The sequence below is a fragment of the Phalacrocorax carbo genome, chromosome 3 (genome assembly GCF_963921805.1).
Source record: "Phalacrocorax carbo chromosome 3, bPhaCar2.1, whole genome shotgun sequence".
Lineage (NCBI taxonomy): Eukaryota > Metazoa > Chordata > Aves > Suliformes > Phalacrocoracidae > Phalacrocorax > Phalacrocorax carbo.
The window spans coordinates 77,623,657-77,637,020 of record NC_087515.1 but is presented as its reverse complement, the minus strand read 5'-3'; the positions used below and the strand labels follow the sequence as shown (position 1 = coordinate 77,637,020).

Sequence of the window (13,364 nt, the reverse complement as noted above, 5' to 3'; positions counted from 1 at the left end):
GAGTTAATGCATGAGATGCTGCCTGAGAAGGTTCGCAAGTAATTGCCCATCGTGGGATTTGAGTAGTTCTATCCGTTAAAAATCTGTGGAAATCTGAATTTCATTTAAGCTACTTCATCATAAATAAATGTATTTAACCTATAGTTACAAGAAATGTCTCTAAGACCATAATGAGTTAGCACTTACAGTACTGAATCCTGAATTGCTGTATTTTCAGATAGTCAGTTAATAATACTGCTGTTATGTACAGCTAGCTTAGTGACTACATCACTGAAGATTGAATATGCTGCTAAAGATCCAGAGGGTCAGCTCTGAGATCAGACCCAGCTGCTCGGGGCTTGGTGCACTCTGGTCTGGAAAACCTCCAAGGAAGGAGACTGAACAAGCTCTCTGGGCAGCCTGTGCCACTACCTGCTGCCCTCCTGGGCAAGAAGTTTCTTCTTACATCTAGTTGGAAGTTCTCTTTAAGGTTATGATGTGCTTAAGAGGAGTGAAAGCTTAAAAAAAAGAAAGAAAAAAACCCCAACAAAACAAAAACCCCAAAACCCCAACCCAAAAACCCCAACCCACAAAAAACCCCAAACCCCAATCTAACTTAGATTTTTGAGCATGAGATGAGTAATGGTTATTTTCCTACTTAAGTAGTTCATTGAATACAATTTTTCCCCACTGATCTAAGAGGACAGCAATTTTCCCTTGGGAGTACTGCTTTGAGAAATCCAGTTACTCTGCAGATGCAGGGTTAATAGTTATCTAGATGTAGAGCTTTTCAAGAGGTAAAATAAAGCCTCTGGGGGGCGGATGAACTGGGTGTGCTAATTAAACAAGCTAGAGGCTGCAGAAACATGGAAGTGGAACAGGTGACAAGAATGGCAAAGTACCTTGGCTCCTCTTGCTGGCTGGGCCAGCAGGTGTTGACAGGCACATAAAGGTAGGGGTGGGAAAACTGTCAGCTTTTCCTCTTCTCACCTTTGACAGAAACGGAATAAATAGAACAACTTATCTTTTATGTTTAAATATCATAACAGAAAAAAGTTTCATCGGATCCTGTTCCAAAATGGGTCCTAAAAAGCAGAGGAAAAAAACACCAAAAACCCAACTGAAAAATAGAAAGAGCAAGCATCTGTCTTCAATTGAAGGTAGAAGTTATTCTTTAAAAAAAAAAAGCAAAACCACTAACCCTTATTTCCTTTCTGACAACATCAATTATATTGGACAAATTAATATTAGATTTAGTAGACTTTCTGTGACATGTAAACAAAACTCAACTGATTTTATACTCAAGAAAATCACCATTGCTCAGCAAATCTTATTTATGTTGGGGAAAAAGACTCTGCTTGTGTATTAATGCTCTGGCCAGGAAAGAATCTTGACTGTTTTGCTTGAAGTATTTACTACAACTGAACTTTTCCATTTTATACATAGGAGAATAAGGGTTCTCTAGTTTGAAGTGATATATCATAAACCCAAATCAATAACAAAAATCGGCGTACTGCTTTTGCTATCCAGGTCTGCCAGCCTCTGGTCACCCTATCTCAAAAGTTTTTACTACAACTTTCCTTAAAATCAGTTTCTTTCCTTGGCTTCTTCACACCTCTGTGTCTTTAGAGTTTCTTGTTTGGAACTAGTTATATATACACAGAGAATGCAGGACTATGCAAATGATTTCTTCATCTTCTAATGCCCACTTTGGCATACTTGGTATTGCCAAGTGTGTTTCAAAAAGTGATTGTGCAAAAAATCTTTCTTATGGGTAATTTCTGGTCTTTATGGCTGATTTTAAAACTCCCACAAACAAAAACATCTGTGGAACCAGACAGGATATATGTATTAAAAAAAATAAAATCCAAATCCATCAAGCCAGTCTTATTACTTTCTGTTTTTAAAGTTACTTGAAAGGTTAGAATTACTGATGGTGGTAGTTCATCACACTGCAGCTGATGTTCTAGGGTTGGGACCATTGGTCAGCTGCTCTAGTTCTTTAGGTTCAAGTGGCTGATAAACCATTCTTCTGGTTTGCCTTATTCATTGCTGCTGTAGCTGCACTGTCTCCTGGAAGTGCTTGCTGTTGTGTTTGGCACTGCAGGTGGTTCCTGCTCCTCTTCCTCCTTGCCCCTGGATGCCATGGTGATCACGGATGTCAGGATGAGGCAGTTGGGAGGGCCCCTCTTACTCGCACTGTCTGGCCTCCAACTCTCTGCCCCTCTGCTTCTTGCTCCCGCCCTGAGCTATGTTATAAGTTGTGTAGCTTGTGTCTCTGTCTCAATGCACAGAACTGCGGTGATACTCGTTAATCATTCAGTACCTTCAGACCTGAGAGCGTGCCCGGCCAGTGAAGTAACCCTTCCCTGAAGAAGCCCTTGTGGATTCTGCGTTATGTTAAATCTATGACATGTGGTTGGGGAGAACATTTATAGGTTCTCTTCAATTTTCTTGGTATTAGATGCAGCCTTGTTGTTTTCTTGAATTAGGAACTTAATTGTGAATAAAGCAATAACATGTTTCAGATGGTTTTTATTGCATTGCACTTAATACTAATAAGCCAGTGCAAAACTTACTCTACTTTTGCAGATTTTGAGAGTTAGCCGACCATTTATGGCCATATTTGTAAGTCTGAGACTCACAGATTACTTTTTAACTCAAGTTTTCTAAGGTTTATACTCCTTTTAATTCTAAAGCCAGTTTCTTTTCTCAACCCTCTTTTTAAACAGATGAAGCATGTAAAAGACAGATTTGGTGACAGCGTGCCAGAAGAAGTGCTTCTGTTGTGTCTGGGCATTACTTCAGGAGTTGGCAGATTGATCTTCGGCAGAGTAGCAGATTATATTCCTGGTGCAAAAAAAGTTTATTTACAGGTATGTCTTCATGCTGTTCTGAAGGAATATACAAACAATATTCTGAAGGCTTTGGTTGCAGATACAGTTAAGTAAGCACAATTAACTGATTGGAGATTAAAATTTGAGACATTTTAAAACTCTAGGAAACTCAGTGTATGACTCTTGATACTAGGAGCCTTTGGGGCCAAGTTCATGAATCTCTGATTTTTATTCTCTCCTTAATGGAAAGGAAACATGTTTACAACCTGCTGGCTGCTTTCAGCTGGGAATGAAATAAATTACTAATCATTAGCATGTGAGTGTGAGTGAGAAATCATTTGAGGATTCTCTAGATTCTGCTTTCCCTGTTTTATCCTATGATTTTATAATGGTTGCAGAAAGATCGATGTGTTGTTTCCCCCCCCCCCCCGGATGGACAGGAACGTCTGTTAAGGATTTTGGATCTCTTCTTGATCTTTGATAGGTGATAACTGGGTGTCAAGTGCGTTCTGTGCATAGTGCACACTGGTAAAGCCATGGGACTATAAGAAGTGCTTAGTTGATGAGATTTTGCTGAATGAAGGAGGTTACTTGCAGAAAGAGTCACTGCTTCCAGAAATGCTGAAGCTTGGGGATGAAGGACGGTGAAAGAGTCACTGCTTCCAGAAATGCTGAAGCTTGGGGATGAAGGACGGTATACACTTTTCTCCCTCCACACTTATAATTTATATTCTTTTTTTTTTTTCTTTTTAAAGAAAGTAGTGGTGTTAATGTAGGTTTTCAGAAAAGCTTTAGTTAATAGCTTGCCTGTTACCAACCACTGGGTGGTCTTGTTGTTTTACAATGAACGACAAGGGAGACATCTAATGGCTATTATCTGTACTACATTATTGAAAACAATTCTTAGGAAAGAACCATCTTTCTGAAGATGGAGTACTTGTTGCCATAGTTACACAAATTCAGATTCCCTGATGAGAGACTAGGGCTGTATCTCATTCATTTGCAGTGATTTAATACCTATTGTTACACTTCCATGAAACGACAACATTAAGATAAAAAGTGAAAAGGCAACATTGAGATGTTACCCATGATTTACAAAGCACAGATATCAAGCTTACAGTAAAACAACAAGCCTTTTTATTCTTTTCCTTGAATAGCTAGAACTGAAAACCATGGACTTTTGTTTAGGGCATGACCTAGGATGTTTCTGAGTACAGTTGGTTTCACCTCATTTTAAGCAGGAAAACCACATTCACTTTTGCTAAGCCAAGCCCCAGCATCTTCAGCTCTCCTGTGTCAAATGAACATTTCTGAGGGAAGGTGAATATTCACCTCAACTATTATTCTGGGCTGTCCAATGGTTCATACTATCTTCTTATCTATACAAAAATTATTTGAGTTAGTTTTGACTAATGCAAATCTTTTTTCTCTTAGAGCTTTACTGTCTCATAGTTGAACAACTCACAAGAGTTAAGCCTTCATCTCTCTGTTTCTGCATTCTTCTTTATGGCGTTTCTTTTTGCAGGAGTTTGCTTTATAAATTCTATATTTAGCAACAGAATGATGGATTCTATCTCTTCTGGATACAAAGATATCTGGTCAATGATATCTTTTTTAGAGTTTGTTTACAGATAACCACTTAGATACAAATATTATTTGAAATTAGTTTATATTTTCTGTATCAATACACAGAATAGAGAATTTCTTCACCTCTATCCTTAAGTTCTTATAAGAAGCCTCGTTCTTCAGTGTTTTTATCTCTATAAAAACTTCAGATGCTTCACAGCAGTTTTTCTTTAGTATGCTAAAAAAGTACATTATCTAAAAAATTGTTAATGCTGTTCTGAAAACTCAGTTTCATCTAGCTGTCTGCTTAAAGCCTCTTCCTGATGCATTATTTGATGTCACTTATCTGTCAGATTGTCTAGTAATTTTTAAGTGACCTTGTTTTAGTTTAATGGTCTACAAGTGACCAATGCATAATGCACGTCTTGTTTGGAAAATGTGTTCGTGCAGTTCGGTGGGATGTTGTTTCCTATGCAGACATATGGATGGTGCATAAGCAAAACTCCTACCTTCGATGTTCTTCTTCATTCCGCTTCATTTTGTGGAAAGACAGAGTTTTATTCTTTTAATTTATATTACAAACAAACAACAATAATAATCTTAATCTAAGATTATAATAAAATCTTTGTAAGTATGCATGGCTACAGGAATACAGCAAAATGCCGTTATGTGGAAAAATTGAAATGAGTCTTTCAAATACCACCTCTGAATATAAGCACCCTGAAGTAATCACTCACAATACTGATGCTTTTACTTAAATTACAACAGTGAGGAGTCTAATTATAGTGTTTCAGCTATATTAAATTTTTTATATTTTCATGGCTTTCATTTGTGAGAAGAGCAGAGAGTAACTTTTCAAAAAATGTCGGTGCATGAGAAATGACTTCAACTATTCTGCAGTGATTAGGTAATGACAAATGTGTGTTGAAAACTTGTGAAATGGGTAGTGGAATTTCTTTGATTGCATGTCATGATGGTTATATATGTTGGGTTTATCTTAGTATGTAACTTCTGATGGTGGTAATCCATGGAGACTGATTTTATTTATTTTAAAGTAAATATAGGCAGACAATTTAATTCACTACAAATGCAAGAAAACTCACTTGTTCCCTTTGTCTCTGCTGATTTGATGCAATGCCTTTGTATTTTTCTTCCTTGGTTGTGTTTAGGTGGCCTCATTCTTCTTTATCGGCCTGATGTCTATGATGATTCCACTGTGCCATGCCTTTGGCAGTCTCATTGCTGTCTGTCTCTTCATGGGCCTGTTTGATGGGTGCTTCATTTGCATTATGGCTCCTATTGCCTTTGAGCTTGTTGGGGCTCAGGATGTCTCCCAGGCCATAGGATTTCTACTAGGACTCATGTCAATACCTATGACAGTTGGTCCACCCATTGCAGGTAAGTATAGACGTGGTCTGTTGCTTTAAATATGTTTCTATGGTTGCATGACTTCTTGGTCTATTTTCAGTTCCTACATCATATGCAGCACACTTACACTGGAAGTTTTCTCGCTACATGCTCCAAAACACATGGTGAATACATCATGGGTTATTAATTCACTGTACTCTCTAAAGTTTGCTTCAGTCATTAAGTTATGCAGAGGTAAAACATTCCTCAAAAGGAAGACAGGTTTCCACTTGGATCAAGGACCTGACATTTTCCATGCTGTTGAGGTGACAGCCTATAGGTTGACTGTGTTACAGAGGACTCCAAATTAGAATCTGAAAATTAATTTGACTCTGACTTGCTTATGCAAAAGCAATTGCGAGGATAAAAACTTCAGTCACTTTAATTGCTTCTTGTAAGTAGGAACGTTGGGGGTGTTTTCATTCTTTGATGGGAGACTGTTTGACAAAGTACACGTTTTAAAGACAAAAAAATGGAAGTACTTCGGGAGGTGGAAATACTTTACGCTGTAATCTTTACCACTGATGATTTTTCAATCAGAATTTACCTGACGGTCTTGTGAGTGCTACTGAAAGATACTTAGTAAGATGTTACTGAACTATGCAGCATTATAAATAACAAAATCTTAAAGCTACAACAGCATAGACTAGGTGCTTCCTGATTTGGATATACCATCACAGCTATTAATACTTAAACTGAATTTTATTAATGGGAAGTGTTTTGAGAGAGGAAGTAGAGTGAATTGTTGGAAACCACACTTTCTAATAAGAGGCTACCAGGAATGCAATATGTAGAGTATACCTAGAATCAGATTAAGAGGCACCTTGAAGAAAGGCAGCTGTTGCCAAAAGAGAGAGAATTTCCTCAGATCATAGCAAGATTCAAGTGCTGGAGAAGCTGAAATGACCAACTTTCAAATAGGAAATATGGTATGTGGTTTTACTCATGGGTGGTAATTAAGCAGTCGAATGGTGACATACTGAGTTATTCGTGAGTCTTTAAATCAACTCTGGAATACATTTCTACCTATATATATCTATATTTGGCCACCAGGTAGCCAGATTAGTGGTTATAATAATCTGTGCCAATGTCCTAGTTTCAGCTAGGATAGCGTTGCCTTCCTAGTAGTGGGTGTAGTGCTGTGTTTTGGGTTTAGCATGAGAGTAATGTTGGTAACACACTGTTTCAGTTGCTGTCGAGCAGTGCTTATACTAAATCAAGGGCTTTCCAGCTTCCCACGCTGTGCCAGCGAGGAGGTGCACAAGAAGCCGGGAGGGGGCACAGCCAGGACAGCTGACCCAAACTGGCCACAGGGATATTACATACCATGTGATGTCATACTCAGTATATAAACTAGGGGGGAGTTGGCCGGGAGGCAGTGATCTCTGCTTGGGGACGGGATTGGGCATCAGTCAGTGGGTGGTGGATAGTTAAACCACAACAGTCAGCTTTCAAGTTTCTGAATCCAAACCAAAAATATGGGTTTTTGTAGATTCCTGAGGTCCTGTTTATTTATCAGTGATAACATTCTGTCTTTCCAGGTTTGCTGTATGATCACCTCGGCACCTATGATGTCGCATTCTACCTGGCTGGTGTTCCTCCCATTGTTGGTGGAGTTATATTATGTTTCATCCCCTGGGTCCATGAACGGCAGAAATTAAAAGAAAGAGCGCAACCTGTTGATGGAGAAACTACTGAGAAAATGCTGGAAAATGAACGCACTTTGGTGTCGGACACTACAGAAAAGTCAGTCAAAGAAATGGAATCTGGTTTTTGATACTTTTCCTGTACCAGCCTGACCTTCCTCAACCGAAGCTAAATTTGTACTTCTTGACTGAAGATACTACATGATACTGAAGAAGCTTTGAACTATTGCTCAAATTTCAGAACTGCTATATGAATCTTTTATACCATTAAACTTTTGTCTGATGAGTCAGAGTTTGATTTCAAGCCACGTTTTCAAAGTATTTGAAGTTTTGTAGCATTGGTGTGTAGGTGCGTAGCGATTCTGTGTGAAGAGAATATTTTTCTAATTCATCAGAACCAGTTTCTGGAAGTGTGACAGCTGGTTTTGGTTCACTGACCCAGGACTCTTCAAGAACTCTTATGGCCCATCCAACGCAGGCACACCCGTGGGTGTCTATACTGGAAAATGTAGTAGCTCTTATGACTTGATTTGGTTTTTGAAGTTTCTCATGCTGTTTTAGTCTTCTATAATTCTGCGTCAGGAACGTGAATATGCATCTTTTTGAGTACCTTAACTCTTGCTGAAATAATTTTGCATTAGAAAGCTAAATTATTAAACATCTGTTTTATTTTCTCTAAATACCCAGCCTGCTCGGTTTGCTTAAACACCCAACTAGTTTTGCATTCACCTTTTCACAGTAGCCCAAACAAAGTACACGAAGGATGAAATTTTTCATGGACCCAGGTTTTGAATATGCACAAACTAAGCTCCGAGTGCAAACACATTCAGAAGTAAAGCTGCTGAATGATAATTTTTTTATTTGGTGAAGGCAATACTATTAATGTATACGTGTATAGTTTTTTCGGCTAAACCTCAGAGTAGCTGGTAGTTTTGAGATTGTACTGACAGTAATACTTTGGAGAGGTATTGTGAATTAGACTAAATTTCACATTATTCTGTTGTACTTGTTAGGTTTGTTCTTTAGTCTTAAAAACAAGACAGCTTTAAAGGATACATTCCAAGTGCAATAATAAGTTGTTTTTAATGTGGAAATATGCACGAGCTATTACAATGACATTCGACTATTAAAGATTTTTGCACTAAGTGACCATGCAGGTGGTTTATAGGTCTGTATGGCTGTGTTCAATTGGGTGTAGGGAATAGCTCCATATTTTATTCAAATATAAAGAAATGTCTTTGCATGTCCCACTTCTTGCTTAAAATGCTGAACAAGTGGCCCTATGACTTCTGTGTTCTTAGGCATTATGCGCTGTTTGTCAAGTAGGTATTACTGAAAACCTTTCTCTGAAAAATATGTGAAAGTATAATCCTTAGAGATGAAAACACTGCTTTTCAGTTTATCATAAAACACTTCCAAGTACATTTTTTATTTGTGGGTATGGGTCAGCAATGCAATGGAATACTTAATAATTCTTTACTTCAGGTCCTTTCAATACCAATTTTTGTTTTCTTGTTTAGAAGCGTCATAGCAAAGAGTAAACTAAATGTGATCTGAAGACAAAATGCACATTGAAGTGGATTTACTTAATTAGTAACAATACCTGTTTTTACATAAACTGTGGAGGCATACCACTTCAAAATTATAACCTTTATTCTTTTCTATTTTTATTATTTTTTTCTCCAGAGTTACAGTAAATTGCTCAAAGCCCATGTGCATTTGTGATATAAAGCATTATATTGGCAATACTATTACATAGAAAGTTTGCATCTATCAACTCAGTCCTTTAAATATAATCATGCAAAGCATCCTAATTATTGGAGACCAAAGCTCATACCTTTTTTATGCTGCAGAATTTCAATCCTGCTGTACACGAGCAAGGTTTAAAAGAATTGAATCTTAAAATGTTAGAGGTGGAAGAAAAAAACAAACCCAGACTCATCTGTAAGACAGAGGCCATTCAGGATCACAAGGACTTGTGCTTCTGCACTTCATAAGTACTTCTAAAATTGTCATGAAAGCATTCGTAGTATTGCTAATTAAAATGACTGCAAAATGCTGCATTCATTACAAAAACATTGTTAACGGCTTATGCTGTTCTCGTCTGGAGTATTTCTGTAGAACAGGTTGTTCAGTATTATCTTTTATGTGGGCAACGCAAAAGGTGTTAAGTGTGATAAAAGCCTCATTTCCTATTGCTTTGTTATGAAAAATTAATATCCATCACAGATCTTGCACTTCATGTGCTCTAGCTTTGAGCTTTTAACCAAAAACAAGGCTGCTTTTTAGCACTGTGCAATTTGAAATCATTGTGACCAGACATCTTGATGTAATTGTGGCATCTTCTGGACTTGCTGCTTTCTATCTGTATCAATTATCTGGGAGAGAATACAAAATAAGTTTTAAAAATGATACAGAAATAGTATAACAATAGTATGGATTAACTATTGCCAGACCCTTTAAAAATGTATCTGCACATAAAAATCCAAACTCTTGTATTTGAGTAACTAAAACTGTAAATTATGCTCACAAATATGAAGGACAATGTTAAAAAACCCACAAACCCCCGAGACTCCAGGAAGAGGGGTATGGTGAGTGTATAAGTGGAGTGATTACTGTGCTAAGAACAGCTGTTGAACGGGACGGCAGGCAAGAGGGAAGCAGACTTAGGGGTTAGGAAGCTACAGTGCCTTGATGTTGGAACAATGAACCTATGTCTGCTGCCAGTGCTTGTTTTACAACAATGCTCAAATTGGAAAGGCTTCAGGAAAAAAATGACTTTTTAGAAAAGGTTAAAAAAAGTAAATTAATGCATGAGACTCCTGTTAGCGCCTTGACTGCTAGCTTGTGTCTATGGCGGAAATGTCCAATAGAAAATGCTCTGTATTGGAGAAAAGCATAAGCAGATTGTGTCCTAAGGCTAGATAAGATGTAGTTAAGATGAAAAATGAAGTTCAGGTTGTCACCGCTGAGGCAGGCTAAACCCTGAGAAACGGACTTCGGCAGATACTGGATTCTGTATGCCCTGAGGCTTTAAAAGTGAGGTTAGCTGTCTCCCTTTAAAAAACAGCCCCAAACAATAAAAACAACCCCAAAACAAAAAACCACAAACCAAAACACAAAAAGCTCAATGCAAATAGCAACTCTTCAACACATTTATGAAAAAAGGATTGAATAATGTAGAAATTATTGCTATTCTGAAAACTAGGAGAGAAAATCACCAAGTAGTCTATGTTGGCTGAGTAAATGTACATAAATTTTTGTAACAAAATTTAATTTTAGGTGTGAAAACCTGTTCATGGGAAACCTGCTGAACCCATATCTTGAAGACCTAATTCATGCCAGATTTAATCTTGTTGGGGGTAGATTAAAATTAAAATACTAGCTTGGTTCAAGGAAACCTTTAAATCATTCAGATGTGTCCCTCCCCCTAGAAGAGTTCATAGCGTACCTGTCAGACTTTGCTCTCCCATCCTATCAACAGAGTAATTTTTTCCACTAAATGTTCTCAGGGTAAGCCTCAGAAGAAACTGGGTAGGAACAGCTTCACTTAAAATGACTATGAAATTTCCAGTCCTACTTGATGCTGTAATTTACTACACCAGATCTTGAAACCAAGACTGATTTTGAGCAAGGGGTTGGTTTTATGTATGGCTGGTACTTACTACTTTTCAGTAGGTATGAAATCCTCATAAATCTTAATATACCTGTTCAAAGAGTCTGAAATAATGAAAACCCTTCAGGTTCTTATTTACATATAAGCTATGCAACAATATACCATGTATAATTAATAAAAAGTATTGTTGGATTTTTTTTGGCTACGTGTTAAAGGACCTGCCCAAGTCTCAAACCAAGACTCAAGATTAACATACTCTTAGTTAGAATTACTTTCATCCAGATCTTTGTCTGTTCAGCATTAACATTTAAAATTAATTTCAAGTTTTACTTTCAGCCACCGTTTATGGACATTCCTAAAGGGCTTACTGGAGTCAAGGACAGCACAGCCATTCTGCGGCCATCTTTCAGGGTATATTCAGTACCAGATGAGGTAGACAACTGACCGTTTTTTCTCCTTTGGCTCTTCACGTATGATGTCTGGGCATATATATTTACCCCTTCTCTTTGGAGACGCTGGATTGGCAAAGCTGATGCACCCCACATTGCACACAGAGAGTACTTTTCAGCTTTCCTTTTTCAAACTTCTTCCCTGTGTTAAGCCTTTGAATAGCCATTGCCTGATGGGTGGCTAGGCAAGGTTGTGTCAAGTGGGAGATGGGAGGGTGGATCAACTCCCAAGAGCCCTGGACGTAGTTCTCACACATACTAGGTGAAAGCTTTGATCACATGCTTATTGTGTAAAAAAACGGACACAGGCATTTCAAAGCAAAAATGCCCTGCTTGTTTTTTTTGTATGGGCTAGTATGTGCCAAAGGGAGGGGAGATGCTTCCTTGCAGCCCCAAAGGAAGTGTCTAAGGATGGCAGCGTTGGTTCCTGTCCTTAGGATCATCCTTATGGGTTAGCTTGGGCAGCGGGGTTCTCGCGGTGCTGGCCTGGGGCAGCTGCTGCTTTGCCGCTCGCTGGCTGGAAGCCCCTGGGGCGGAGGGGCTCGGCCCTCCTCTGAGCAGGGACCAGAGGTGCGGCCTTGCTCTGGGCCAAATCCCCTCCAGGGAGCCACAGGCGTTACAGAAGCTCACTTTTAGGCATTTTACTTATGTTGAAACTGACCCTCCAATACTAAAAGAGTGCGTGTGTACATATGTATAAAAATACAATGTATTTTGACCAGGGCGTGCACTGGAGTGTGGGAGGCAGCTGAGGAAGAAGGAATTACCTTTGTGTGTCTCACTGTTGACAAGCGCAGCACCGTTACAGTTCCAGCCAGCCAGTTTCTAGTCAGTAAACTTTGGCATATTTTCAGTATGCCTTTTAGTCTTATATATATACACACATAGTATCAACATTTTTAGTGTTTCGGAACTGCGTATGCTAAGAGTAGAGTGATTTTATACTAAAATGTTCGCTAATATTAATAACACTAACATGTTTAAGTACCTTTTTAGACATCATCTTTTGTATGTTGTTTTTGATACTAAAGGACATATGTTTTTGCTAGCCTTAAGTCCATTCTTTAAAGTTCTGCTTCGTTAGAAGGGTAAGAAATGAATGTCTGATGTTTTTCATGGTGCTAAAGTAACTGTGATCAGTCTCAAATTATTCAGAATAAAGACGGTAGTTCTCAAGCGCCCCATTCGTTACTGCATGCATCATTTTTAGCCTTGTTCTCCAGTAAAACTTGTTCTCTTTAAAAAGTAATTGTGTTATATTCTGGTAATTATTGAATCTCATGTGCAGACTTCAAGTCTTTACAGCTTTTATTACCACCGTGTTGTGACTGGAATGTCCCCATTACTTTTGCTCCTAAATTAATGTACGGTGAAACCCGTTTCATTCCGATGGCACCGACGATCCGTTTTGACCAATGGTTTGTAAACCTAAACTACTGCCTTCCAGAGCTGCGTGCTTCTGCAGACTTCATCTACTCTATTTTCCAGTCTGGGGTTTAGCATCAAACTGACAGAACAGTTGCATCCACAAAAGGCAGAAGTAAAATTGAGGAAAGGAGGGGAAACTGTCGGCATAAACTTCAGTAGCATTTTAAAAGAATTCTGTATGATTTGCTTTATGAGCTGCCAGTGTAATTCAGTGGACCTTTGATCATTTACTGGCCTATGGCCAATTTCACCTTGACTTACCTTGGCAGTATGAAGCGTTTCCTCAGTGACAGCTTCAGTAAATCCCAGGGTTCATTCACTTTTCCTTTCTAGTAGGGCCAAATCTTTATTTTGCTTTCATGAACGTAACCGATGATAAGGAGGAAACATTCCCATTCCACTGGGGATTATTCTGTAGACCGCTTGTGTTTTGGGC

At 38.4% G+C, this 13,364-nt stretch overlaps 1 protein-coding gene across 1 annotated transcript in view; it reads left to right on the top strand.

Annotated features, from left to right (window-relative positions):
* SLC16A10 (solute carrier family 16 member 10) overlaps positions 1-12,680 on the top strand; it is a 75,841-nt gene extending 63,161 nt beyond the window's left edge. Inside the window, exons 4-6 of the mRNA XM_064447458.1 lie at positions 2,712-2,855; positions 5,552-5,780; positions 7,331-12,680. Of these exons, the coding sequence (XP_064303528.1) occupies positions 2,712-2,855; positions 5,552-5,780; positions 7,331-7,566 (609 nt within the window). The 3' untranslated portion in view covers positions 7,567-12,680. The remainder of the gene's footprint in view (positions 1-2,711; positions 2,856-5,551; positions 5,781-7,330) is intronic.
* The last annotated feature ends 684 nt before the right edge of the window (positions 12,681-13,364 follow it).